This window comes from Melozone crissalis, unplaced genomic scaffold (genome assembly GCF_028551555.1).
Source record: "Melozone crissalis strain CALT ecotype California unplaced genomic scaffold, PUWL_Pcris_2 ptg000017l_1, whole genome shotgun sequence".
Lineage (NCBI taxonomy): Eukaryota > Metazoa > Chordata > Aves > Passeriformes > Passerellidae > Melozone > Melozone crissalis.
The window spans coordinates 443,672-471,663 of NW_026535795.1; the positions used below are offsets into that span (position 1 = coordinate 443,672).

Here is a 27,992-nt window from a genome sequence, read left to right on the forward strand (position 1 = left end):
GGGGGCATCGGGCTCCTGCTCGCGGCTCTTGGAGTGAGCCGGTGCTGCCTGAGCCTGTGTTCTCAGGGGGCACCCGGCTGCCAGGCCGGGCTTTGGGAGGAACAGCTCCAGTCCCGGGTGTTCTCCTGCCAGCTGTGCGCAGCTGTGCACCCAGTGTGCTCTGCCAGCTGTGTGCAGCTGTGGGTGCTGCAGGTGTGCTCTGCCAGCTGTGCACAGCTGTGCACCCAGGTGTGCTCTGCCAGCTGTGTGCAGCTGTACCCCCGGGGTTGGAGCCTGCTCGGCCGCGTCTGTCCGCGGGCTCCGGCAGCTTTACCGGGACTACTTGGGATTACTTGTGGGTCTTTCTCACCCGTGGTTTGAAATGTGAGGTTTTGGTTAAATGCTCATCAGTGGGTGCGTTGGTGACATCCGCGCTCCCTCCTGCGCTGGCCGCGCTGGGTGACCGCCCCGGCAGCGGCTGCGGCCGCTCGCCTCGCGTTTCTTTTCCCGGAATGCAGAGATGCGAGGAGAACACCAGTGTGATGGAGCGCGGCCGCTCTCCGTGCGGCACCGGGACGGACGGGGCCGGGACGGGCGGGGCGGGGCCGGAAGTGACGGCAGACGCAGAGGCACGGCTCGGCCCCGACCCCGCGCAGGGCACGCCGGGAGTTGTAGTTTCTAGCTGTGCAGCTCGCGCGGAGCACGCTGGGACTCGTAGTCATCGTGGAGGAGGCGGTGCTCCCGACAAGGCGGCGCGACTATTGGCCAGAAGCGCGGTGAGGGGCGGGGTCTGTGGGGGCTCGCTCGCTGCCGATTGGCTGTGCGGAGGCCCGGCCCCCGACGCGGTGCCGTCAGTTCCGGCGGGCCGCGCCGCCCCGCTCATTCTCTTTGGTGTTTGCCCTGTGCCGCCCCGCCGGTCCCGCCCGGCCCATGGACTGAGCGACCCCCGCCCGCCCCGGCCCGGAGCCGAGCCCAGCGCAGGTGAGGGGGCGCGGGCGGCCCGGGCCTGGCGGGGCCAAGGGCGGGGGACGACGGGGCCTGGCGGGCCCGCGCCGGGCTGGAGCCGGGGCCGGGGCCGGGGCCGTGGGGAGGGGGCGGCCCGGGACCCCCTGCGCGTCCGGGGCTCGCCCTGTGCCCCTTCCTGGCCCGGGGCTCATCCCGCGCACGGCCGGGCTGTGCCCGCTCCTGCGGTGCCGGTAGACCGCCTCGGCGGGGAGCAGGGAGCGGGGAGCGGACCGCGATGGGCCCGGCACTGGCGCCCGCGGCCCTGATCTGCGGGGAAGTGTCGGGGCTGACGGCGCTGCCGCCGCCCCGGGAGGGCCGCGACAGCCGCGCTCCGCGCCTCCCGCAGCCGTGGCAGCGCGCCCGGGGGCGGGGGGTGCTCGCTGCCCCCTGCCCGCCGTCCCCGGCGCGGCTCCGGGGCGGCAGCGGCGGCTCCCGGCGCAGGGGCCGGGGCAGCGGAGCCCGTTCGGCTGCCGGGCCCCGGGACGCGGCTGCGGCCGTGCCCGCCGAGCGCCCGGAGCCCAGCATCCTCCCGGGCCGAGGCGGCGGAACCGGAGTGCCGAGCCGGCCGGGAGCGCCGCGGGGACAGCGCCAGCCCCTCCCGGCACGGCTGAACGGGCGAGCCCGGCTTTCCCCGCGCTCCCACCGGGGCTCGCAGCCGGCGCTCTCCAGGATCACTTCTCCCTGTTTTTCCCGCGGTGTAAAGCAACAAGTCCCGTGTCAGGCTTCCCCTGCCGCTGTCTGGCTGCGGGCAGCGCAGCTTGGGGGGTCTGTCCGGGCGTGCTGGACCTGGAAGTGCCAGAGCCGTTTTTGTGATGTATTCATCTGCTCGGTATTGTTGTTGTTGCTTTTCCAGCAGGTTTAGGGCAAACCTAGGAGGAGCGTCCTTTGGAATGTCAATAAAGGCTAGGTGTGGGTATATATATGCATATATATACACATATGTCAGTGAACTAAAATATCTGAATGAAGTCTGTGGTCTGCTTTTGGAACGGTATATTTATAAAATCTAGTTTCTTCTAAGTAGAACGTGCAAGTGTACCTCACAGTTCCCTTGCTCAAAGTGGAGGCAATGTTTTGAGTTTGTTTTTTTAATACTAGTGGACATGAAAATTTGAGTTCTGATTATGAAGCTATGGCTGCATTGTAATAAAGTGATTTCTGCTTTGTCTGTTGATTATTTCATACATGCAACAAATGTGTGTTCTGACTTACAGAGATTCACTCAAGGTCTGTCACATCTTGATGAGAATGTAAAAAGCCCAGGGGCTGAATCTTTTTACTATATTTTCTATTTTCTGAAGTTCTATCACAAACTTATTTCCAAGCTGTTCTAAAAGGATGCATGCAGGAAACAATTCCATTTTATGTTGTTATTTTAAGCAGCCACTCTGTTCAGAGTTTTTCATAACATCATGAATCATTTTTACACTATCAGTAAAGTTAGTCAAAATGTGTTTTGTGGCAAAATTATTCATAGGTTAAAATAAATTTGAGGTGATATGACTGTACAAAGTCAGAGCAAAACTGGAAATTGCTTTGTGCCTTTCAGATCTTCCTGAAGAACAGCAGCTTTATTTTGGAGAGAAAAGAACATTCCAAAAGCTCTTTTCCTGGCTCCTTTGGCCAGGCTCCTTGTCAGGGTTGGTTATTTCACTCGAGGTGCTGCAGATGCCCCAGGGCAGTGCAGGAGCTCCGGGCACGCTGGCTCTCAGCAGTGTCTGTGGGTTCTGTGACCTGTTCTACTGCCGGGAAAAAGCCAAAACCCGTCAACTGTTTTGTCACAACACTAATTGAGCTAGAAGTATCAGTTAGGTGTTTATTGATTATATCACTTCCTGGTTTATCAATTTCCTTTGTTTGGAACTGTCTGGTTTATGTGTATGTTTGGTAGGTCCTCTTTTCATTCAGCTGTTACTTTGAAGTTTTAGCTTTTCTTCTCTTATCAATAATCCGTATCTTGGCTCCCAGACTACTTTGCATAACATTTAGTTTTTGTACCCTTACCAAAAAGGGCAGCATCTTTTTCTACAGTGTTACTTTTGGGAAGGACCCTGTCTTGCAGAAATGTTGCAGAAGATTTATATAAGAAGGCAACATTGTTCAGCCAATATTTTACATTTTGTACAGATAGCCTTAATTCTGTAAAATTTAGTCATTGTTTATCAATTTATAGTGAGACTTTCCAGTTGTAAATAGATGATGTTAAACGCTGTCGCAGCAGCTTGAGAATTTTATGCTGTATGTTACAAAGCTCCCATAATGTGGATTTTTCAAAGGTATTTTAGGTAACAGTATCTCAACAAATCTCCTAGAGTTTGTGGATATTTATTTTTTGTGCCTCAAAATAGTTGATGGTTGTATGTGGCATTTGTCCTGCGTCAGGTGCAGGTGGAGCAGAGGGGGAGCGCGTGCCCCAGGGTGGGAATGGGGCACGGCTGGTTCCTAGCGAGGGCCACAGGGAGAGTGTCAGGAGCTGCAGCCTCGCGAGGCTGCCCCAGCTGAGGAGCAGGGGCTCTCAGCGCTGTCCCTGCGCTGGCAGGGGCTCTCAGCGCTGTCCCTGCGCTGGCAGGGGGCTCTCAGCGCTGTCCCTGCGCTGGCAGGGGCTCTCAGCGCTGGGGGCAGCCTGTGGCGGACCCCGTGCCCGCTGTGCTGCCAGGCCGGTGTCCCTGGGGCAGGGCAGGAATGTGCTGGGCCGGGGGCACAGGGCTGTGAGCAGGGCTGGCAGTGCAGCCCCAGAGGCAGCCGTGCCGGGGTGACGGCCCCCACGGTGTGACGGGTGTGACAGGGACTTGCGTCTTGCCCCGGCGGGGAACCTGTGCCGCCAGAGCAGGGCACTTCAGGGTGGCTGCCAGCAATGGTTTTCTTGATGCATTTTAAGCTCGTTGCCTCTCGTTCTGTCACTTTGACCATAAAGAACACATTGTTCTTTTCCGCTCCAGAGTCCTTTCAAGTAGGTAAGCTGCTGGTTCTCAGCCCCCAGCCAGCCCTCTCCTCTTCAGAACACATAAGTTCAGGTCCTTTAGCAGTTTTCCCGTAGGTTATATTTCTCTGAAGGGAGTGTTTTGGGCTTTTCCTCTGCTTCTGCCTGGAGCCTGGTCCCCAGTGAGTGCAGGGCTCCAGCTGAGGGCTCAGTGTGTGAGTGCAGAGCAGGACTAGTGCAGCCCTCGCTCGGGCTGGTCCTTGCTGCTGCATCTCGGCACGGGGAGGGCTTTTGCCGAAGCAGCCTGGCGGCGTCAGCTTGTGCTAGGAAGTGGTGTTGGTTGTAACTCTTCTCCACTCTGCTGGTGCCCATCAGTGGTGTCTGCACAGCCCCTTGGGCTTGTTCTGCTGCGGTGGAGGGGTTCATTCTTGGCAGAGTTACCAGGAATGGCTGGGGGAGAAAATTCTCTTGTCTTTATGCAACTTGGTCTTGACCCTGCCTGCAAACATGATGCATTTCCTTGTTTTTCAGGTACTTAGTTTAGCCTCCAGAAAACCCTGTAGAAGAGGAGTTGGGCTGAGTGTAATCCTCTTGTGTTCCCTCTTCACTCTGCTGTTGGTAAACACCAGGTGTGCTGCCAGCCTGGTTCAGGCTCTGCATCCTCCTTGGTCCCAGCAGCAGAACTGCTCACAGTCCTGGGAGTCGGCCTAAGAGTTTGAAATGCCTGTCTGAAGTAAATTCAGGAGCTCTGTCCTCTTCTAACCCGGATCAAGATTGGGCTCTCCCCCATTTTGTAGCTGGGAATGATGTTGCTGGCATGTGCACGCAGTTGGCTTAGGCATGGAAAAGAAGGATTAAACACTTTGTGCTATATTTGTAAGCAGAATAAAATAGGTTTTGATTTCCAATTAGAGCAGTCCGTGCAGTGACAGGTTTCATATGCAGCACTGAGATAATTTTGTTCTGAAATGGTTTTAGCCTATTTGTGAGTGAAATCACTAGATGGGAAATGTAGCCAAAAGGTAGAATTTTTATCATTTTCTGTGATTAGTAACTACCAGAGTTTCTCAGTTTGTGGCTTTCTTTTGGTTTGGCTTTGTGAATGAAGGTCTAAGTCTAATTTTGGGAGCTGATCTCTAGGGCTCTTAGGAAGAACTTCACTACAGAAAGGAAACCTCACTACAGAAGGAAAATTGGCAAGTGACTCCTGTAATTCTGCAAATAGCACTATTGTGAGATTCCAGTGCTTGGGTGAGAAACATCACTTGGGGCAGGGAAAAGAGCAAGGAAGATTCTTGGATCAGGTTGGAAATTCTGCTTGGAAAAGCAGCTGAGTTGAGCAGCTTGTCAGTGGTAATGGAAGGGTCATACAAGTCCTCGTGATCAAATAGATGAGGCAAAGTCAGTGCAGGGTGAGAGATTCTCCAGACAAGATATTTTTGTGCCTTTAGGAAGCAAAATGCTAACTCTGTTTTTTCTTTTAGGCATTCTCCATCATAAATATCCTATTTAGAACTAAATACAAATCTTCACTCTCTGGATCTCCTAAAGGTACTGGAAACTTACTTAAAACATTAAAATTTCTTACCTTTCTATTTGCATCATATTAAAAAATGACAAGTTGTGGTAAAATATGATTATCCATAGGAAGTGTTTGATTTTTGTTTGGTCCTCTGTCTTCTACCTGCAACTCCCGTGTGAATTATAACACAAAAAGTCCCCAAGAAAACTTTAATCTAAAAATGCTACATTTTTTTACATATGAAGATCTTAATTTATTTTTGGCTGAGTGGACTGACCATGCTCACATATTCATTCATTTCTTTGGTTACCCCTAGTGACACCTGAACTTTGCGTTTTAATGTGTTCAGAATTTCTGGGAATGTTCTAGGCATTGATTCACCAAAAGAAAATAAAAATCTGAAAGCAAGTGCTGAGCAGTCCTCTGTCACCTGGAGATCCATGAAGTTCAGCGTTGCCCACGGGTGGCTGAGCTGTTTGAGGGCAGCCACCCGGGGCGGGGATCGCCTTCTAGTGCAACACTGTTGTGGTGACCCTGCAAAAACTCTTGTACGAGGTAGCGAAAAGTAACTGTGGGAAAGGAGCAGTTCTGTAATTAGCTGCTGGCTCGGGTTGTGTGAGTAAAACATTTGTTCTTTCGAACAAGAAAGACGTTTGGATATCTTGGATATCTGAGTGGGCTTTAGTTCTAGCAATGCCTTGAGTATTGAGTAGGGATCACTTGCACCAGGAGGTGCAAGTCTTGAAAAGTTTGAAGTATCTAACCTCTGATTTACATGGAAAAATGCCCTGAAATTCTGGCATCGTTGTTCCTCTGTCCACTGAAACAGCCTTTATGACTTGTTAGCTTCAACTTTCTCAATTATGGTGCTTTTTTCTTGGATAGCTAGAATTTTAGCCTGTTATAGGGTAAAGAGCATATTTCTTTGTAAAAGCACTGTAAACCCTTTGAGAATCCCCAAATAACCCATAGTTAAATGTGCAATGATGTTCTTTTACCTGAATGAAATACTTCCCACAAATGAACTAAAGCACTGTCACCTGCACAGGCAGCTGTGAATGCAAGCACAAATTGCAGTTTGTTTTGTCAGGCTGTTTTTGGAAGGTGCATGTCTCAGGTGTGGGATGTGCCCTGTCCCAGAGGTTTCTGTGCTCAGGGCTGCAGAGGAGCTGTGCTGGGGAGAGCTGGGCCCTGCCTGAGCCCTGCTGGGAGCTGGGCAGAGAGCCCGGGGTGGTGCCCTGCCCTCCGTGCCCTCGGCACTGCTCTGCTCCGTGCTGGGGCGCTCCCCTGGCTCCCTGAGACCCGCCATGGCAAAGCTAGGGCCTTGCTTTGAAAGCAAACTGCTTGTACAAGTTTTCTGAAAACAATATCAAGCTTCCTTTCCAGCATGATCTCAGACATACTGATGTCCTCTTAAAATGGGTGGCTGAAAACTGTAACTTCAGTTCCTTAGAAAGACATTGCATTTCAGCAGGAAAGGAGTGTGACTGTTTGCTTTTCTCATTGCAAGATTTCATTGCGTTTCTTTGTCTGCAAGACTTTGGTATAGTCTTTGCCAGGCAATTACTATTGTTGTGTTATGTCTGAAAATTTTCAGTGATTCTAGTGATGCTCTTGGGAAAGAAATATAGTGATTGTAAAGTTATTACCCTGGAGTCTTTTTCTAAATACTTTTCTTCTTTGTCTTACAGTTTCTTAGATGTTCTTTAGAGAGATTCTCTAATGCCACTCTCACAGTTACAATGCACCCCACGTGTAACTGCTGCAAATTCAGTAGTCAAATATAGGATTTGTTATGAGTATAATCTGCATACGTGTCTACTGGACTAATGAGACCTGAACTGTTTTTGCTCTCTAGTAAAAACAAAGTTATCCAGGTGGTAGTATGATAAGTCTGACATGTTTATGATGTTTTTTTTCCAAAGTAAAAATACTCCAGATAGTAGATTTGGTGGTGTATCTGTTGTTTCCCAGTACTTTCTTACCTCTTATTTAATAGATAATTAAATCTTTCTGTCCATGAATGTATTAATCTAGGTTCTCCTTTTAGGCTTGCTTTGTCAGTAACTAGCTAAAAACTTCCCTCTGACTCATTGCTGCTCTTCTCACATTTGGCAATCCATTCACAGGTTCAGAATTTGAAGCTCACAGAGCACTAGTGCAGTTGTGTTGCTGCTAATAGCCCCCTGGTGGTAGCTAGGGCACTGATTTCTCCTTTTCACTTATGAGTTAGGAAAGAATAAACCTTTGTTTGCTGCCCTAATCAGATCTGTAGGTGACTGATGTGTGTTGTGTGCATGTTTGAACGCCTTGGTGTGTAAAATGGATTTACTTGGCTGTAAAATGTATTTTTAATAAATAAATTGATACGTGGCTTGTAAGTGGATATGGACAGCTGACCTGTTTGTGTCTATTTGCGTTCCACTGGCTGAACATGAAGATAATTTTGCGTCCATGTGGTAGAGAAATCTAATACTAATTTGCCAGCACAGGGAAGATCTGTCACAGCACTGCACACGGGCTGGGGCACTGCTGCGCTCCCAGGGGATTTAAATGGCCATAGGTGCCCTTGAGCACTTCCTACACTTGCTTATAGTGCTGCAGAGCCAAGTGACTCTAAATTGATGCTTGAACTGTGACTGAGACATGCCCTGGCTTAAATCGAAGTAGCCTTCAGGATACGTGTAGCTGATACAGTTTGTGAACTCTTACACACCTGCTTTTCCCAGCCAGAGCTACTTCAGCATTTCCTGCTGGACTCCAGCTTTTCCCCCTCATCAGCAGCTTGGCATTCTTGATGATCCTGAAACTCTATGATATAATAATAAAGGATGTATTCTCTAGATAGTTTTTTCATAAAGGCTGCATTTATTTCTTCCCCTCCAAGTGAAAAAGTTTAACTTCAAATGGTAGAATGCATGAAATGTAACTTGTCCGTGGAAGTTGCTCTTTGTTCGGTGTATAACCAGTGGCTCTGGGTGTAAGTAGCAGGATTTGCTTCCTAAGTGGATTCAGTTGTGTGGAAAGGAGATGGACAGTAATGAACAAGCATAAATAAAGCTTCTGTACTACTCTTCTGTGAATGAAAGAAGTGTGAAACACGATGGGGTGTACGGCTGGAACTGTGCTGTGCAAACTGATGTGTGAGTGACTAACTGGACAAAATGGGAACAATGACTGCTTGGTTGAACACTTTTTCCCTTTTCACTGATGGAGGAATTATTTCAGTAGGTTGTTAGAGAATGCTAAATATTTAGTATAATCTATTTTTCATCTTTACATTTTAGGTCAGCAATTTGGCTTCCAAAATTGGAGTTTGTCTGCGTTCAAAGCTGTTTGCCTACAGTAATCTGCTCTGGTTGGAAGTGAACATGTCTCAAGTTCAGATTCAGAATCCTTCTGCTGCCCTTGCAGGGAGCCAAATACTGAATAAAAACCCATCTCTTTCACAGCCTTTGAGTATTCCTTCTACTACCAGTTCTTTGCCCTCTGAAAATGCAGGCAGACCTATCCAGAACTCTGCTTTGCCCTCTGCTTCAGTTACATCCACCAATGCAGCTGCAGGTAAGATAGAGGGTCAGTAACTATATCTTTTTAATGCTTATGGTTTGGCATGATATGTTCCTGATGTCTTGCACCTACATGTAATTTAAAGTAATATTTATCCAACTGCAGTAGTTCCCTATGGAACGAAATCTGTTGGAGACAGGTAGGAGCATACTTTTACATAAAGTTCCAGCAATTAATCGATATGTTTGTAATAGTGAAGAATGTTTAAGTTGTATTAAATTTTTTAAACATTACTGTCAGTCTTTTCTACCAGTAGCGTGTTTTAAATATGAAAAAATGTTGTTTGAAATAGTTTGTTTAATTCTGTTATCTTTAGTTCTTTTATGACCAGTTTAATGATAAATATATTATGCTATCAAAATGCAACAGAACAAATAAAAGGTAATAAAAATAGCTAATTGGGGAAAAATAGGAGAAGAGAAATAAAATTAACGGAGTTTTTGAAATTATTCAAAGCAAGGGATAATGAGGAAGACTTGGAAGATTTGTTCTTTGACACATACTAGATGAGATGTGAGCTGTTTGCAGGAGTCTTCTAGCTTCATGCTTCATGCTTGCGTTAGAACCGTGTATTTAATGATGGTGCTTTTTAGGCATGAGCATTGCTAGGAAAACCCAAAGTTCAATAGATTGTTACCAGTTTTGGCCAGTGAGCAAAGCTGTCTATTCCAGCATTGCAGACAACTAGATGCTAAGCCACTGAGATTTCTTTTTTTAATTAAAATTTGTAGTAAAGTTCACAGTTATCAGTTCATTTATCAGATCTTACATAACCTTTCAGCTCCTTCAAACATGGCAAACCCCAAAGAGAAAACCCCCATGTGTCTTGTGAATGAATTAGCCCGTTTCAACAAGATTCAGCCTGAGTATAAGCTTCTGAGTGAGCAAGGTCCAGCTCATTCTAAGGTAAATGTTCATACCAGTTTCTTACTGCTGCTGCTCCTCTCCTTCACCTTCAGGAGTGGGAAGGCAATGTGTGGGATTTTGGTGCAAGATAATCCAGAGCAGTGGAGAGGAAAGGGAAGCCCCCCACAGAATCAGTGGTAGGGAAGTGTGAAGCTGGTACCTGGGAAGTAAAAAGTTGAGGTCCAAAAAATGTCTCATGAGCTTCAAGGTGTGAAGGAGTTGACATTTACAAAAAGTATTGGAATAACATTCAGAACATCTGTACAATTGTGTTTCATTGATTTGTGGGCATGTAGAAGCTTTTATGGTACATTGTGAACTTAACTTTCTTCAAACTGATGAAAAATGTCTTAAATAAACCTTTTAGAGGATTAAAGCCAGAATGGAGTTATGTGTTACAGAGAAGGGTGAGTTTCCAGTCTGCTGTTCAGTGACATGGGCACAGCAGCTCTCTTGGGGCTGTCACCTCTCCCCACACTGCTTTGAGTGTTTATCCTGTCAGATCTCATGCAGGGTACTTGCCAGCTACAATTGTTGTGAAATTCTTAGTTCAGTAATCAGGAAAATCCTGTTGATGTCCAAAGTGATGGAAGTCTGGGGATGACATGGGAGTTATGGATTACTGTATTCTCAACTTGTGCATCACTGAAAGACTCATTGTTTTCTATAAGAGAGTCTGATAAACTACATAAATTCTGAAGAAGCCTTTTACAAAATACCTGTTTGTGGTTTTGAGGTGTTTACAGTGCAGCTGACTCTTGGGGACCAGCATTGGGAAGCTGAAGGAACTAGTATTAAAAAAGCGCAACATGCAGCAGCTGCCAAAGCTTTGGAAGGGACAAAATTCCCTAAACCTACGGCTCGTCCATCTCGTAGTGAAGGCAAGAATCCAGGTATATGCCACAACAAACTGATTTAAAATAATCATACATAGAGAGAATACACCTTTCTGCTTTTGGTATGTATTGAAGTTGTATAAAGATGAATTAAAACTGTGATTCTGCCTGTTTAACAATGGCAATTGTCAGCTAGCAAGTACTTATTTTGTCTGTGCATCTGTTCCGTAGGTCATTTTCTTTTGGCAATTACTTTACACCAGACCTCTTGTACTGGATTACAGCTGATTTCTGAGCCAGTGAGACTTGTGGTAGAAAAAATGACACTTACTGAGTGTTCTTTCTCCAGTCAGAATTGACTAGGAGTCAGTTCTTCATGCCCACAATACCACAGAGAAATGTTTTAGCCCTCAGTAGCAATTTACCTGCCTTTTGACAAAGCCAGTTGCAATTTGAAAATGAAGAGTCATAGAAACCCCTCTAGGTCACTGAGGACAGAGAAATGTTTGATCATTTGCAATAAGCAGGAGACACAGAAAGGATGTAGCATGTCTGGTAACTTAAAAGTGTATTTGGAGAAATTTCTTCACTGCAGAAAGTTCTTCTTCTGCACTTTGTTAGACATACGGTAAACGTAGGTAAATTAGCAGCTTCAGAAATTAAAAGCTAAATGATAGAACCCTCCAAAACACATCCAGTAAAAGCTCCCAGCAAATTCACTTTTTTGTAACAGGATTTCTCACAACTCTACGAGGCCGCTTTCATGTGCATCATATAGACTTATTCTCTTTTTGTCCATTAGCAGTTCTGTTTGGAATTCAGTCATTTAAGATGCTGCATGTGGCAAAAGTTGAGCTCATTTTTCCCTGCTGTGAGCCAGCAATAAGAGTTTAAGTTGTCTCAGTTCCTTGTGACAGGTGGACAACCCTTTCTGTTCCTTTTTCTGTAGACAGTGTAACCCCCACAGTGGAGTTGAATGCCCTTTGCATGAAGCTGGGGAAGAAGCCCATGTACAAACCCATCGACCCTTACACGGGGATGAGATCCACCTACAGCTACACCATGCGAGGTGGCACCTACCCCCCACGGTAGGTGTTGGCTCGGGTGCAGCCCCCCGAGCCCCCCTGCCTCTGGGAGCTGCCCGTGTCCCCTGCCAGGGACGCTCCCTCCTGAGGCAGGAGCTTTGGAGAACTCCACCCACCAGTATCTCGAACTTGCCTTATTTCCACTGCTTTATTTCTTTGGGGTGGGGCAAGGCAGCTGGACTGAAAGTTGAAGTGGTTTTGAGAGTATTCAGGTTATAGCCAGCTTCATGGAGCAAATAGCTAAATATATAGATAGCTAAGTATTAGGTAAATATTTCTTGCATTTCCTTTCAGTGTAAAAGCAAAAGTGAAGAAAACAGATTGATGCTGCTTCTTCTGAAACTATTTAAATTAAAGTTGCAGTTTAAAGAATTTTATGTAGGCATAGGAACTTAAAATTCAAAACTTCCTAGATTGCGAAGTCCGTAGAAGTGCGGTCATGTTCTCTTGGTGTATCACTTGGTCAGAAATGTGTTCTTGTTGTAAAGCAAGGAATGTCAATATTTATTTCAACGGTAGCTCACTAAATTCTTTTAGACTCTAAATCAAAATTTAGTTTTTTAAAACTAGTGCTTCAGGGCTGGTGTGGTTACTGATATCCAAGAGATTGACCCACATCTGACTTAGGTGTCTGTTTGCTTTGTAGGGCAAGTCATTTGCTTATTCCCTGCTCTCTTTGCAGGTACTTTTACCCATTTCCTGTTGGGCCTTTACTTTATCAAGTGGAGCTTTCAATTGGAGGGCAGCAGTTTCATGGGAAGGGAAGAACAAGACAAGCTGCTAAGCATGATGCAGCTGCTAAAGCTCTGAAAGTTCTGCAGAATGAGCCCTTGCCTGAGAAACCAGAGGTGGGAATTAATCTTAAGTGTTGTAAGCATAAATTGCTAGAATAAACTGGGATATTTTTTTCCTTGTTGAGAAGACAGTTGGGAAATCTAATTCTGTGTAGCAGTGGCGACTTACTTGTGTCAATAGAAACACTTTGATGTAAAAGCATAAATTTCTATGGAACTACCATTTTCCCAGATGAAGTTATGTTAATTTTTTTACTGTCATATTTTTCCACAGCAATGCTGTAGACCTCTGTCAGATATGAGCACTGGAAGCATAGATAGGAATTAATATCTTACCAGGTACAGATCATACACAAACTTCTGAAGAAGTGCATAAATGGGCAACATAAGACTCACTTCCTATGACAAATTCCTGCATGATTTTGGAAAGAACCACTGAAGTTCTAGAAGAGCAGGAAATGCATAGAAATAGTAGACTCAAACACACGTTTTGATAGGAATATAAGAAGTCAGTTTTTATCCCTTCATACATTTATGCCTGCCCAGCACTTTCCATTCAATACCATTATTGTGTTTTTCGTGCTTTTTTGTTGAGTGGCTTTAGGCAGAAGGTCTCACGGTGAGCACAGGAGTTGCTTTGCTGCTGGGCTGGCTGGGAGCCTGCACCACATCATGTGTGTTGGCTGCTTTGGGCAAGGACAGAACTGTAACTTGCAATCTGGGGAGTGTGAGAGCTTGCTGGATATGGAATCTGGCTGTGTGCTGAGAAAGAAGGGAAATGAAGAATTGGAGGAGAAGGTAACAAGGGGTCTCAGACTGAGAAAAACAATCACTGAGAACTACCAGGAATGGCAGGGCAAGAGGCTTGAAGAAACATGAATCCAAGGGACATTGAGTTAAAACTTGGTGTGTGTGGGAGTGAGCATTGCCCAGGCAATTGGGCAAAAGCACTGGACCTGACAGTTCAGGGCAGAGGCTTGGGAGGTGCTGATGGAGGTGCTTCAGGTAAGAGAAAGCTCTCCTGGAGGAATGCAGACTGAAAGAGGGAGGGAAAAGAGCATGATGCGGGGAACAGGAGCTGGGACTTGGGCTGGGCCCTGCCCTGCAATCTGAACTGGTGGCTGGCACAGTGTGGGCAGGGGCCAGCTGGTCATCATGCAGGAGAGGCCAAAGCAGAGGAGGATGTTCCCCTTCAGTTCTGGGAACCCCAAATTCTGGAATATTGTTCTGTGACAGTGGTGCAGAACATCCCCTTTTTATGCTCACCCTTGTAACAGATGAGCTGCTCTCGTGGGCCCTTTTCCCCCTCAGGGAGCACAGACCCAGGGAGAGCAGCTCTGCAGGGCTCACATGTCACTGAATTATTCTCTTCTAGGAATGCTTCAGTACAGGTCACTTTATGAAAGTGTGTAGAATTGTGGAGTTGGATAGCGTGAGGTCTTGAGAACAAACTGCAGTTGTTCTAGGATGTCTCATTCTGTGTGAGGGGTGTAAATCCAGGGGCAGAGGAAGTAAATGAGGCAAGAGACTGCAAGAAGGGAGGATTATTAATAAAACAGGACCTGAATGGTGTCTTGACCTTGAGAAAACTGCATTTGTCATTTTATTTTCAATTTAAATTTGACTTGTCTGTAGAAGGAACAGTAGGAAATACAGCTTAGAGAAAGGAGAGTGAGCCTTGGAACACGGTGTGCTGGTTTATAGCAAGTACTTGGATAATCAAGTTTTCATTTTAAGTTTGGTACTTAAATTCATTGATATTTGAGGCTTTCAACTGTTGTAGTTTTAGGAGTGTCTGAGGGAATTGTTTCTGTAGCAGAATTTCATCATAGCCAAGAGGAAGGTAGAATAAGGATGGTTGTGGTGCTGAGTGAATCCTGTTCATTCCTGCATCCAGTGAGGCAAGGGCCGGAAAGGATACAAGAGTGTGAGGTCATGAGAGGTGCTGTTAAAAATGCCTGTATACAACAGAGGCAAATGAAGATTTCAGAAGCAGACAAAATCCTGATACTTCCTGACAGTCATTTGATGTTGCCAGTAATTTTTTTTAAATGTAGGTATTTTGGTGTATCCCATTTGAGTGTATTCTTATGTAAAAAATACTCTGATATTTGAACTCACGTGTTTTAAGGGGGAGTAATTTTGTACATGTTTTTATTATTTGGGGGGATTTTTTACAAGTTTTTGTTTTTATGGAATTTTACTCTTGTTTTTTTAAGTTAGAAAATATTTGGTGCATAATAACAGTTGGGCGCAGTGATCTTAAAGATCTTTTCCAAGCTAAATGATTCTGTGATTCTAAGAAGAAATCATTGAGTAAAGTGATTAGACTTTAAGGGAAAGAAGGACCATTTCCCACACCTTTTCAGGTGCAAATCTAGGAGCAAGTGGCATGAAAAAACATGGAATAATATTGGCTCTTGGCTGGACCAAGCCCTAAGAGCTGAGCTGAGTGTTGAAGCGTTGAGGGGGGGCTGTGGTGGGAGAGCTCACGGGGACCTTCAGTGTGGCTGGGGTTGGATGTGCTGCTGAAGGAGCAGGGTGGGTTACTGGGCATGTTCAAAGACAGATGATAAAACATTGACTTAAAGCTTAGGAAACATGGAGAGCTGGGCTTCCTAGCACGAGTCTTAGGCAGGAGTTCTAATTTTGCCTCAAAATTTGCTTCTGTGTTTGTTGCCAGCTCACTTGGTAAATATCAGCTGCTCTTTATACCCTTAATGTGGAAGGACAGGCTCAGACTGATGGCTGTGGTTAGTCACTGCAGTGCTGGGCAGCAGCTCCTCGGTGTTCAGCATTTGCTCACGAGCAGCCTTGAGGAAGGGAAGGGAGCTGGAAGGAGTTCCTGGAAGAGGGCAAGTCCCTCGTAATGGAGTACAGGACTTGTGGAATTTGCTTGAACAACATGATGAGAGCTAAGAATGGCAAGTGCTTTGGGGTCTCATTCAGATTTAGAGGCACATAATTCTTGGACAGTTTAGTCAATGCAAACAGGCAAAATACCTCAAAAGCAAACTTATGCATCATCTGCCTTGAAGTGTGCAGGGAAAGGGAGAGAGAGTGTGTGCATGATTATTTTTGATTTATAGAGTAAACTGATCCAGAACTCAAGTAGAGTCAATCAGTAAAATAGTTGTATTCTGTTAAGGGTTATTTTGCTAATAATTCACTCTTTTTAGATAAAGGTATTGAGGAAAAGAACCTTCATTTTGCACTATGCACACAGATCTGGAATGCACATAGACTGCAATAGAGCAGATAATTCCATTCTATTTATTTATATTCTCTTGAGAGGATATTAACTGGGAAAATTTAATCCAATAAAGAGAAGTCATAGTCATCCTCACAAAGAAAAACGTAGGAATTTGAAACTCTAGAATCTGTCTGAAATTACAAGGAGAGGAAAAGTGCTTGTAATCAAAGTTGTTGTGGCAGTGTTGGTGAGCGAGGGCAGGGACAGACCGTTTCTGGCTGTGCCTTAGGAGTTCACATGTTCCTCCAGGGAATATGCTGCTGTTCCTTTGGAGCTTGGCGCCGGGGTTTGGCAGACGATGCTGGAGACCTTAGGGGGCTGTACTGGGCCGGGTTTGCCCGGTGTGGAGCAGAGCTGGGCTCTGGGACAGCCCCACCAGGAGCTGCCCTGCTCTGCCACAGCACCACAGGGCCGGGGCTGGTGGACAGGGGCCAGGAGAACAGTGCCAAGTCTGATGGGACAGTGGGAGGAGTGAAAACTTGAGATTAATTTTGTCAACTATTTTTTATCTAAGATAGGAAAAGCCTGTCTGAACTGGTGGGATAAAAAAATCCTTTGTGTTTTAAACTAACCTGTTAGTAGCAGACATGGGGGATGCTTGCTGCCATCCAACAAGTTTTAATCTGTGAAAGCTCTCTAGCTCAGCTCCCCTGATGCTGCTCCAATAAGATACTTAAATCATTTTTATTACCTGGTTGCATAACTAGTATTGTGGCATGATATAATCAGTGATATTTTCATTACCTGGTTGCATAACTAGTATTGTGGCATGATATAATCAGTGATATTGCTCATCTTTATCATAATCTTTCCAGTATCACTACTGGACACCTAAAATTTCTCTGTTGCTGCTGACATGCATTAGCTCACGTTGGTGCCAGCATCAGTGAAGACGCTTTTGGAATCCCAGTCAGAGTTTTACCTGGAGATACGTAGACATGCCTGTAGGAAAGCTTGACTGGCAGTGTTGTCTCAGCAGGTTTGAGTTCTCAGAGATGGTCAGCATTTGATTTAGGGCAAGTTCCTGATAGGATGCTCTTGACGTGAGAAAGCAAAGCTGTAGATGAGGCACTTACAAGGGAGCATGTGAAAAGACACGACTGTGCCATGGGCTCGTCAGCCATCCCTCATTCACGTTGGTCCCACTCTGAGAGTCTTTGTTTTTCCTGCCCTTTCTCTTACCTGATCCTGTCTTAGTGCTTTTGGTGCAAATGTCCAATCAGTATATGAAAATTGTATTTCATAAAGGTACTTCCATTTGGAAATCAGTGCATTTAACACTTCAATTTCATTTTCTATAAATGCATTTTTAAACCTATTGGCCCCTTTTTCCATTTGTTCTTTCTTGTAATGAGCACATGAAAATATGAAGGTTTGAAAGCTTTTACACATACCACCTTAATGAGCTTTTTAAGATTCAGTTCTGTAGTATGTGGGCTGCTTTTCTCCACATTCATGTAACATGACAGTAAAGGTTTTAGAGTATTTAAAATTTGGAGAGTTCAGTAAAGTGGTTGAATGGATAAAATTCAATTTAATAGGATCTTTATTTTAAATAGAGTATGCTTCTTTTAGGTTAACGGAAAAGAACCAGATGATGAAAATCTCAATAAATCTGAAATAAGCCAAGTTTTTGAGATTGCACTTAAAAGGAACTTGCCTGTGAATTTTGAGGTATGTTTACTTTACAAGCTCTAGATTTGTTTTTATTAGACTATTAAGGGTATGCATTAAGTTGAGTCTCTCCTAGATAACCCAAACAACTGACTTTTAACATGTCTTGTTAGTTGTGAATACACTTTAACCTTTGACAGTCACCCTGATTGTCTTGGAGTTTATATGGTAAAGGGAAGAAAAAGGAAAAATTCACCTGTTCACAAATTCATGCCCTGAAACGATCACATGGAGTGAACAGCTACACTGTGGTTGTCTCTGCAATCTTTTTTCCAAGCTTTTTAAGAAAAGCTTATTACAGTGAAGAACCAAAGCCCAACCCTGAATTAATGATTAGAACATGGAAGTGCAGAGTTGAGGCAAAAGAGTAGAGCTCACTCTGAAAGACACATATGGAAGTATTTGCTTAATTAAGCACTGATCTGGACTACCTATGAGTGCAGAATCTCACAAGTAGGTTTCTTTTCTTGCCATGAGGTGACCTCATGTGCACCTGACTTTCCTTTCCCTTTGGCCTGGCTGCCTGCTGCCTCTTTGCCCCTCTTGATCATTTCAGTTATCTTCAATTAGGAGCTTCCACAGGAGCATCTCTGTTTCACTAAAATATTAATTTATCATGCTGCTTTTCTGAGCTGGCAAAATAATATTTAATCCAACCATCTCAATTATTATAGTAAGAAAATGCCATTGTGTGTAACTAAATTGCTTCTGAAACTGTTCTATGAAATTTTACATGAAACTTTCAATTATTGCAGATTAGCCTGAGTATCACTGGTTAAAATACACTGTCACACAAAGCCAATTGTGGGTGGAAGCTCTTAAAATTAATTCTTACTTCTTGACTTTATGGATATTTTGGAGTATGATGTGTTTTGAATGGAATTAAAAGCCTAAATCTGTAGTGGGCAGCTGTCTCTTAGATGTCTTCTAGTTTCTTCAGAACTTCAGAGTTCAGAAATCAGAATTTCTGGACTAAAATGCTAGATCCTAAAGAGTTGCTTTCTCTGTAATGTTTTATTGCTGTACCATGATATATTTAATGAGGTGCTGTTAACTGTGGAGAAGTACACACTGGTGAAGTAGAACAGTCCTATTTTTATACTGAAACAGTAAATGAGTAAATTAAATAGGATGGGTTAATGACTTGTGTAAATACTGTTTACTGCTTGCTGCATCTGATCTTTTAAAAATATATGCTTAGTTGGGTGGGAATATGTTATTAGAATATGTTTTACTTTTTGGATTGTATGAGAATCTAAAATCTCTTTATCCTTAGTTCTTGAGAGAAGTTTGCTATAAACAATGTGCCCTGCCATTTTTAATAAGTATTTATCACGCTTTCACTCAGTTTTTCCCTCTGAAACAGGTGACCAAGGAAAGTGGTCCTCCCCATATGAAGAGTTTTGTAACCAAGGTATCAGTTGGAGAATTTATGGGTGAAGGTGAAGGAAAGAGCAAGAAGATCTCAAAGAAGAATGCTGCAATAGCAGTCCTAGAAGAACTGAAAAAATTGCCACCCCTTCCTACAGTTGAGAAAATGAAGCCACGAATCAAAAAGAAAACAAAATCAATAGTGAAGGTAAGGGGGAAAAGATTGGAAATTTTACTGTGCAAATAATCATCAGAGAGTCTTTTCTGAGTCGGTTTTAAACACTCTTCAGCTGCTCAGCCTTTACCAGCCCTCTGGTGCAACAAATGAGCTGGTACTTTGCTCCCATTCTAATGGGGTTCTGACACCACTTTTGTAGCAGTTATCAGTAAATTCAGGATGAAAGAGAAACCTTATAAAGCAAAGAGCAGCACATAAAAATCAAGCTCTGACTTTCAAGCCTCAGACTTTACAGCTTCAGGTTTTACTTGTACAAATTCTCCTGCAAGCTTGTCCCTCCTAATATAGCAGGATTAGAATTTGTAAAGCTATTAGCAGGGTAGGTTACATGTGGTCAAGTGTGACAGTGAAGCCATATAAATTCAGTATTTCTCTTTGGCTGTGACAGTGTTTCATTAAGCAACTTTTATTTCAGTATTTTTAAAATCTAGAGATGAGTTAATTCAGAGGCATGCTGCATTCTGTCTATTAAACTGAATATTCATAAATTTTGGCTTATTTCCTAAACACTGTTCTACATAGCTGCAAACAAGTCCAGAATACGGTCAAGGAATGAATCCCATTAGCAGACTTGCCCAGATACAGCAGGCCAAGAAGGAGAAGGAGCCCGAGTACATGCTCATCACAGAACGTGGGCTGCCCAGGCGCAGGGAGTTCGTCATGCAGGTGGGTGTGATGGCACACAGTGGAGGTGTGGCTGTGGCCCTGTGACCATGGCACACAGCTGGAGCTGTGGCTGTGACCATGGCACACAGTGGAGGTGTGGCTGTGGCCCTGTGACCGTGGCACACAGCTGGAGCTGTGGCCCTGTGACCATGGCACACAGCTGGAGCTGTGGCTGTGACCATGGCACACAGTGGAGGTGTGGCTGTGGCCCTGTGACCGTGGCACACAGCTGGAGCTGTGGCCCTGTGACAGTGGCACACAGCTGGAGCTGTGGCTGTGACCATGGCACACAGTGGAGGTGTGGCTGTGGCCCTGTGACCATGGCACACAGCTGGAGCTGTGGCTGTGACCATGGCACACAGTGGAGGTGTGGCTGTGGCCCTGTGACCATGGCACACAGCTGGAGCTGTGGCTGTGACCGTGGCACACAGCTGGAGCTGTGGCCCTGTGACAGTGGCACACAGTGGAGCTGTGGCTGTGACCATGGCACACAGTGGAGGTGTGGCTGTGGCCCTGTGACCATGGCACACAGCTGGAGCTGTGGCTGTGACCGTGGCACACAGCTGGAGCTGTGGCCCTGTGACAGTGGCACACAGCTGGAGCTGTGGCTGTGACCATGGCACACAGTGGAGGTGTGGCTGTGGCCCTGTGACCATGGCACACAGCTGGAGCTGTGGCCCTGTGACAGTGGCACACAGCTGGAGCTGTGGCTGTGACCATGGCACACAGTGGAGGTGTGGCTGTGGCCCTGTGACCATGGCACACAGCTGGAGCTGTGGCTGTGACCATGGCACACAGTGGAGGTGTGGCTGTGGCCCTGTGACCATGGCACACAGCTGGAGCTGTGGCTGTGACCGTGGCACACAGCTGGAGCTGTGGCCCTGTGACAGTGGCACACAGCTGGAGCTGTGGCTGTGACCATGGCACACAGTGGAGGTGTGGCTGTGGCCCTGTGACCATGGCACACAGCTGGAGCTGTGGCTGTGACCGTGGCACACAGCTGGAGGTGTGGCTGGCGCCTCATTTTTTTTTCTCACAGCAGTCAGGTTGTCAGGATGATATACAGGCTTAACAGATTTCCATGACATGATTTAACAAAATATCTAATGGGCTACATTCACAGAAGATAAAGGTTCAAGAAAATTTAAAAAAAAAAAATTGCACAGGGCACCAGTAGTCTATGTTGTAACTGCCTAATGTTTTAATTAACAGGAGTATTGATACTCTGCTTAGAGGTACTAAGCTGCTTGTATTTTGTAATGTAGGATTTATTAACTTGGGTTCCCAAGGTGAGATGATGAAATACAATTCTTTGTGTGACTTCTGTTTGGGTTTTTTGTGCTTGAAGGCCAATGATTATTGATAATAAATGACAGCTTGCTCAGAACAATGATCACTTGAACTATTTTGTGACTCATGGCATGCTGGAGACACAGATCACTAATAAGGGAATCCCAATACTACTGCTTAAGAATTTAATTTTCTTCCTCTTCTGTCCAGGTGAAAGTTGGTGTACACACAGCTGAAGGAATGGGCACGAACAAAAAGGTTGCTAAACGCAATGCAGCGGAAAATATGTTGGAAATTTTAGGTTTCAAAGTCCCTCAACCTCCGCCTCCAAAACCAGCATTAAAGACAGAAGAGAAGGTGAGTCTTGAGGAAGCAGCAGCTTGTTAATGCTGCAGCAAAGCCTGAGCTGAACAGAAGCAGCTTTGCAAGGCAGTAACAGGATAGGTAGTTCATTCTCTCTGCCCTACTCAAAAACAATTGTATTGAGGGCACTGCTCTCTGAAGAAATATTAAATATCCAGTGTTTTGGATACATTAAGCATTTGGGTTTTCAGGTAAATGAGAGTCTCATCAGACGGATAAGTTAATGTATTCATGCTTTATGAAATGTCTCAGAACCTGTGATAATCGATGTGTTGGTCTTAGAAGCTTGCAGACCTGTAGGTTACAGTCCTCTGCTAGCAATGGTTTTACACAGCCTTGTCACAGTTGCAGTGAAAAGTTTGTTCCAGGTCTCTCTGAGGGAAGGAGCCTTCTGTGTTCTGCTGGTGATTCAGCAGATGCTACCAGGGAGCTCAAACAGCAAATCCAGGGTTGCTTTTCTCCTTTTCATGCATGTGCTCATTGGTGTCTGGTGTGCTCCCCTCAGCAGTACCAGTGACTAATGGCTGTTAAACTGGCTTTATTCTGGTATCTGGTTCTGAGTAGCTGTGTTCCTAAACTACCACTTCTCTGAGATGTGGTAGTTTTAGGCCTTCAGTGAATAAGAATCAATGAACTTCTCTTTTTTTTTGATAGCAATGTAGTTATTGATGTTTTAGAATAATAACTTTTTCAGTAAAATTTTGGCTGATCAGATCACCTGCATCTTGAAAACTTTAGAATTTTGGGAAAAAAGGTTTAAAAGGGATATTGTGTGTTTGAGTTCTTTTCCTTTTATTTTTAAGACCCCAGTGAAGAAACCAGGTGATGGAAGAAAAGTAACCTTCTTTGAGCCGGGCTCTGAAGAGACTTCAGCTAGTGAGTAACCTGGTGAAAGCAGCAGGGCCCAGCTGGGGTGTCAGGTCTGTTGCCAGTCCCTTCAGCAGTGCCATCTAGCACTCTGGGATGAGCAGAGCAGTGCAGCTGCTGCCTTGCAAACCAAATGGAGTCCTTGGAAAGCTTTGGTTATTCCTCCCAAAGCCCCTGTTCCTGGCGTGAAGATGAGAAAGGGTGCCAGTACTGACTGGTCAGCCTCAGGCAGAGTTGGAGAGGGAAGGAATGGCCTTGTCCAGAGCCACCTCAGTCTGTGCCTGGTCTCTGATGGCTGAGAGCAGGAGCTGTGCCTGCCCTTGTTTCAGGCAGTGAATAGTTGTGATGGTCACACCCAGGGTGGCAGGCTGGAATCAAAACACCTCAAACCTGGCCTCCCTGTACACAGACATTGCTTTCTGGAATATCATCTGGTGGGAGGAATCATTATGGAAAGTTTGTCTATCACCACAGATTGCTGTTCTGGAGAGCATATTTCAGGTACTTGACATGTTTACGTATGACTTTGCTATTTAAATTAGAGTAAGTTGGAATTGACATGGACTTTGGTACTGTTTCACTGCATCCAGAAGATTTTAGGTAAACTTCCAAACTTCCTATTCAGATTTTGCTGTTCCTGTTTTCTTCCATTTACAAATTTTGGCTTTCATCCTTAGACTTGAAACAGCTCAGTCCTGCAGAGCTACATTAATCTATTCTGCCATAAAAATGATTCCTTTGGTTTATTTTGGTGGCTATCTTCCCCACTATCTTCCCCACCTTTCTTGAGCACGCCTGTGCAAGTTTCAGCCATAACTCTGTGTGAGTTCCCCTTAAAAAGCTGTTCTTATCCCTCTTTAACTTATACCATAATGTCAGCAAATTGCTGTCAATTGACTGTGGCTGGACATTTGCTGTAAATAGTCTTGCCTCTTTGTGCTAACATTCCATTTTACCTTTCCTACCTGCTTGTTCTCACCGTATACAGTTTAAACTTTGTGGACTGTCACTCTCTTTACATCCTTAATGGTGGCTCTGGCCATTCTGTGGTTTCATGATTTGCTCCTACAGCTTAAATAATGGAATAGAAATTGCTGAAAGCAAAGGATATATTTAGAATAGGGTTGCAGCTGAGGTGTCTGTGAGCTTGACTGACCTGGAGAAGCTCCTCCTGGAGGTAAAGGTGCTCCCTTTGGCAGAAGCAGCTGTTGCACTGAGTCAGTAATTCAGTAAGAAAACTCTGTCTTGATGATGCTGAAGCTCTGACCCTCCAAAGGCTGATTGAGCCTTCCAAGTTTGTTAGTATGTCAAAAGTAATTTGAAAGGAATTATTTTTTTCCAAAGTGACTTTTGGTGCCTGTGTGTGCCTGCAGGAGGACTCTCAAACAGCAGCTCTTCAGTGTGCACCTCTCTCCTCCCAGGTAATAAAGAAGATGAGTTCAGGATGCCTTATCTCAGCCATCAGCAGCTTCCTGCTGGCATTCTCCCCATGGTCCCTGAGGTTGCACAGGCTGTAGGAGCCAACCAAGGACACCACACCAAAGAGTTGAGTCGGGCAGCTCCCAACCCCGCCAAGGCCACGGTGACGGCCATGATCGCGCGGGAGCTGCTCTACGGGGGCACCTCTCCCACTGCCGAGACCATCCTCAAGAGCAGCAGCTCCTCGGGACACTTCCCCCACGGGCCTCTGACCAGGCCCTCCGAGCAGCTGGACTATCTTTCCAACGTCCAAGGAATCCAGGTAGATGTTCAACTTCACGGCACTTCTTCCAAAGCTATTGTTCAAAAGCTTTTCAGTTCTGTTGGTGAGAGATGAGTTCTGAGCCTGCTGAAATGCGTGTCACCATTTCGCTTTACCTATGACACGTGCCAAATTTTACATCTTTTTAAATTTAATTTTCAAGTGTGCATTTCTGTACCATTCTCAGCCCCAATTCACTGCTACTCTGAGGTCTTGGAAGAACAAAAAAAAAAAGGCAGCATTAAAATAAAGCAGCATTTTCTGAAAATTGTCCCAATATAGGAAGACATTGTGGATTAGAACTTGGCTGATGTGAAATCAGATTTTTTCACTAATCTGTCATACATGAACATTTGCTGTAAGCCTTGCATTTTCTCACATTTGCTCCCTTTAATGGGAATTGCATTAAGTTCCTGTATTCATATGACAGATGAGCTCAGTGGATCAAAAAACAATACAGAAATTTGAAATGCAGTTAGCAGTGATCAGAATAAAGGGTTCAGTAACAATCATTATTAAGTAGCCACTTGCATTCAGGAGCCTTACCAAGCTCTTTTGAGTACTAAAAAACATTGTAAGTGAGGTTAAACTTCAAATGGAGGGGCTCTACTGACTCGGAGAACGATGAGAAGAAAGGCTCAGTGTCATATATTTGCAAATAATCTGTAGCAGTTGTGATATACTTCCAGTACTTGGTTAACTGAAAAGAAGTAAATCCTTCTCTTTTCTTCAGGTTGAATATAAGGACTTTCCAAAAAATAACAAGAATGAGTTTGTATCTCTTATAAACTGTTCCTCTCAGCCACCGCTGATCAGTCATGGGATTGGAAAGGATGTGGAGTCCTGCCATGACATGGTATGAACATTGCTGAAATGCTGCTCTCAGGCCTTCCCTGAGGGGAAACCAAGGTTTTATATCACTGGTGGGAGCAATTAAATGTTGTACGATTCCCTGGCTAATTTTTGTCTAATATTTCACAGGTCGCAGAAATAATGATTAATAATAGCATAATGTAATCTAAATAATGCTTAATATGCTAAACATTTGATCACAGTTTTGGCGTACAAAAAGCACATTTGCTTTGTCTTGATAGTATTTGCACGAGCCCATGACAGTAAATGCACAGAAAGGAATGTATAAACCTAACAGCTTATTTCCTTATTATATCAGAATGGGCTGATGTTTCATTGGGAATTGTGATACTTGCGCTCAGGTTCCCAGACTTGCAGTGGAAGTGGAATCCCCTATGGAAGAAATGCAGTTCAGCATTGGATAGTAAAAGACACTCTAAATCTGTTCAGCTCCCTTTATAAAAAAGATTTTTTTTTTTTTACCAGTGCCTGAAATATTTCTTTGTGAAAGAATGAGCCTGCTAAAGTGAAACCTGCAGGGGACTTTGGCTCTAAAAGACTTTAGGTGAAGCTGATAGGATGTTCTCAGTCTGCTCCCATTCAGAGGAATTGTTCTTTTGGTCTCCAGAGGTGATCTGAGTGTGGCAGCCTGAAGGAGTCATTTGTACTATTTGAATACCCTTAGGAAAACCTGATTCTGCTGATTTTTATACTAAAAACTGTTGCAGTACTTTCCTAATGGACACTGTGAGCCCCCTCCTCAGTTCAGGGTTCAGCTGTCACTAAGGCACGTGCCAGAGTCAGGGGGATGCTGGAAAGCTGCACCTGAAATTGCTCTGAATGAAGTGGGGAAAAAGAAGTCAGTTCTCAGGGGAGGTGTCTGACCTTTAGCCGTGGCACACTGGCCCTGCTAAACAGTCACGTGGGCCCCTCCTGTTTTGTAGTTTTGATTCTTGTGTAACTTGTTTTCTTTTCTGGAAAAGGACGCTGATTCTGTGTATTTTTCTGTCCTTTGTCTTAAGCTCTGCACAGTTGGAGCTGTTACTAATTTATTGTCTCTTTTCTTGCTGTTTCTAGTCCTGGTGTGTTAGTTTTCCCCCAGCGCTGAAACAAGTGCAGTGGGAATCCCCAGTCACAGCACCATCCAATTGTTTCATGAAGCACGATGAAATTCTACACCTTTGCATTTTCCACCATAACTATGGAACTTAAAAAAATTCTTTAAAAATATCACCAAAATAAGAACATTTGTTTGGGTTGAGTGCTTTCACTAAGTTACTGAACTGTCTGGAGGCTAAATTGCTGAGTGCTCTTTCTTCTCTTTAGGCTGCATTGAATATTTTAAAGTTGCTGTCTGAGTTGGACCAACAAACCACAGAGATGCCAAGGACAGGAAATGGACCAATGTCTGTGTGAGTGGTTCCCATCCACGTGCCTTGCACTGATGCAAATTAACCCTATGAGAGTTTTTAGACAAATAACATGTGAGGGGTTTGATTTGCCAGAAAGGTTGAAATGCCAAGGGCTGTTTGCCTTCCAGCAGGACCAGAGGGAGGTTGGATGGTCAATCCTGTCACTCTCACATGTCAAAGGCAAAGCACTGAGCAGGAGTGAGTGGGTGACCCCAGCCCTGTGTGACAGCTCTGGCCTCCCTCAGCTGAGCTGCCCCTTCCCATTTCTCTGTAAGGAATGTGACTCTGCAGTGGCTTGGGGTTCCAAGTGCTCCTCTCTCTCTCCTGCAATCTTGTGTGTCACAGGTAAAGGGATATACAGGGGTCAAAGCTCATTTTCAGCAGAAGCATGGAGAAGTGCAAATTATTCTCTTGGCTGGGTTTGGGAGGAGAGAAAGTTGAGCCTCTCATTCAGATAATAAGCTCTCAAATTAACAGTGGTGAGATTAACAAAGTGCTAATTGATTGAAAATCAGGGCAGTTATATGGTAACAAATTGTTAAATGCACATCAAATTATTTGTATCCAATTTAAAGTATCTTATTTGTGGAAATAGCGTTTTGTCTCCTAAGTAACAGGTGTTTTCTCATTTTAGATGTGTGAAACAAGAAATGGAAAGTGACCCTCTCCTCAAACCGGCGAGCGCAAACCCTTTGGGACAAACACTGGACAGCACTGCCTGAAACAGGCTCTTGACTGAACCCAAACCTGAAAGCACCAGAGAAAATCAAATGCTTCCTCTTAATGTAACCTAACTGTTGGAGTGCTACAGTCTCTACAACCTACTGTAGTGTCTAAATCATAACTGTTGCTTTTTCTTCAAACAGTGATACATTTTTAGTTTCATTATGTTGTTTTGATTGAAATGACACTATACATTTTTCATTTAAAAGTTTCTTAATTGTATCTAGAACCATAGCACAGTTTAGAAACTTTGTCTTCTGAGACTGACATGTTACCTGTGAACTAACTTGGGAAGATCATATCCATGTATGTGGTTATTTTGGTTTTATTGGAATAGCAGCGTTTCACTGGAAACAGGCTGTGTCCCACCATTTTAAAAAGCCCCATATTTTTGCAAACCAACCCTAATTATCTAATGGTTGAATGAATTTAAACACTTTAGGAATTTTAAACTTGGTTTGATCATTTTTGGTTAATTTCTAGTTTTCTTGAGTGTGGGGTAGGGGAACTCGAATGCAATGTGACTTTCAGTGATCTCTGAGCTGTGTTTTAGGGACTGTGTGTTGGTGGCTCACAGCTCACTACAGTACAGGATATGATCTCAATGTAGTGCATATAAAACTGCAGATTGATTTTCCTTGAGTGCTTTATACTGTTTAATTACATCTCCATGTAGGGCTGAAAAAAATTACCTATGTTTATATATAACTGTGTTGCTTTTGATGTTGTGTTCTTGCGCACGGTCGGTGCGCGCTGAGGTTTGCATTGGTCCAGGTACAGCACGATAGCCGCGCGAGTTCAGTACTGCTTCCGTTCATTGTTTACGCTGGAATTTTTTCTCCCCATGGAATGTAAGTAAAACGTAGTGTTTGTCACCAATAAATGGTAATACTAAATTTTTTTGGTTAGTTTATTCCTGTACACC

At 44.7% G+C, this 27,992-nt stretch overlaps 1 protein-coding gene across 3 annotated transcripts; it reads left to right on the plus strand.

Annotated features, from left to right (window-relative positions):
• The first annotated feature begins 853 nt into the window (after positions 1–853).
• STAU1 (staufen double-stranded RNA binding protein 1) lies at positions 854–27,963 on the plus strand. 3 transcript variants are annotated; one of them, XM_054274512.1, is made up of 15 exons: positions 854–960; positions 8,714–8,990; positions 9,778–9,902; positions 10,639–10,795; positions 11,688–11,826; positions 12,506–12,671; positions 17,446–17,544; positions 18,893–19,123; positions 19,676–19,819; positions 21,320–21,466; positions 22,276–22,348; positions 23,761–24,080; positions 24,814–24,936; positions 26,259–26,344; positions 26,979–27,963. In XM_054274512.1, the coding sequence occupies exons 2-15, from the start codon at positions 8,798–8,800 to the stop codon at positions 27,064–27,066; spliced, it is 2,091 nt and encodes a 696-aa protein (XP_054130487.1). In that variant the 5' UTR covers positions 854–960; positions 8,714–8,797; the 3' UTR covers positions 27,067–27,963. The 3 variants fall into 3 exon arrangements, with proteins under 3 accessions (XP_054130487.1, XP_054130490.1, XP_054130489.1); XM_054274515.1 differs by having other exon boundaries at positions 26,993–27,963; XM_054274514.1 differs by having other exon boundaries at positions 18,911–19,123.
• The last annotated feature ends 29 nt before the right edge of the window (positions 27,964–27,992 follow it).

Coding starts and splice junctions, on each gene's coding strand:
- STAU1 (XM_054274512.1), top strand. CDS start 8,798: ATGTCTCAAGTTCAGATTCAGAATCCTTCTGCTGCCCTTGCAGGGAGC. Junction 17,545..18,892: donor ACTTGCCTGTGAATTTTGAG/GTATGTTTACTT, acceptor GCTTTCACTCAG/TTTTTCCCTCTGAAACAGGT. Junction 19,124..19,675: donor AAACAAAATCAATAGTGAAG/GTAAGGGGGAAA, acceptor TGTTCTACATAG/CTGCAAACAAGTCCAGAATA.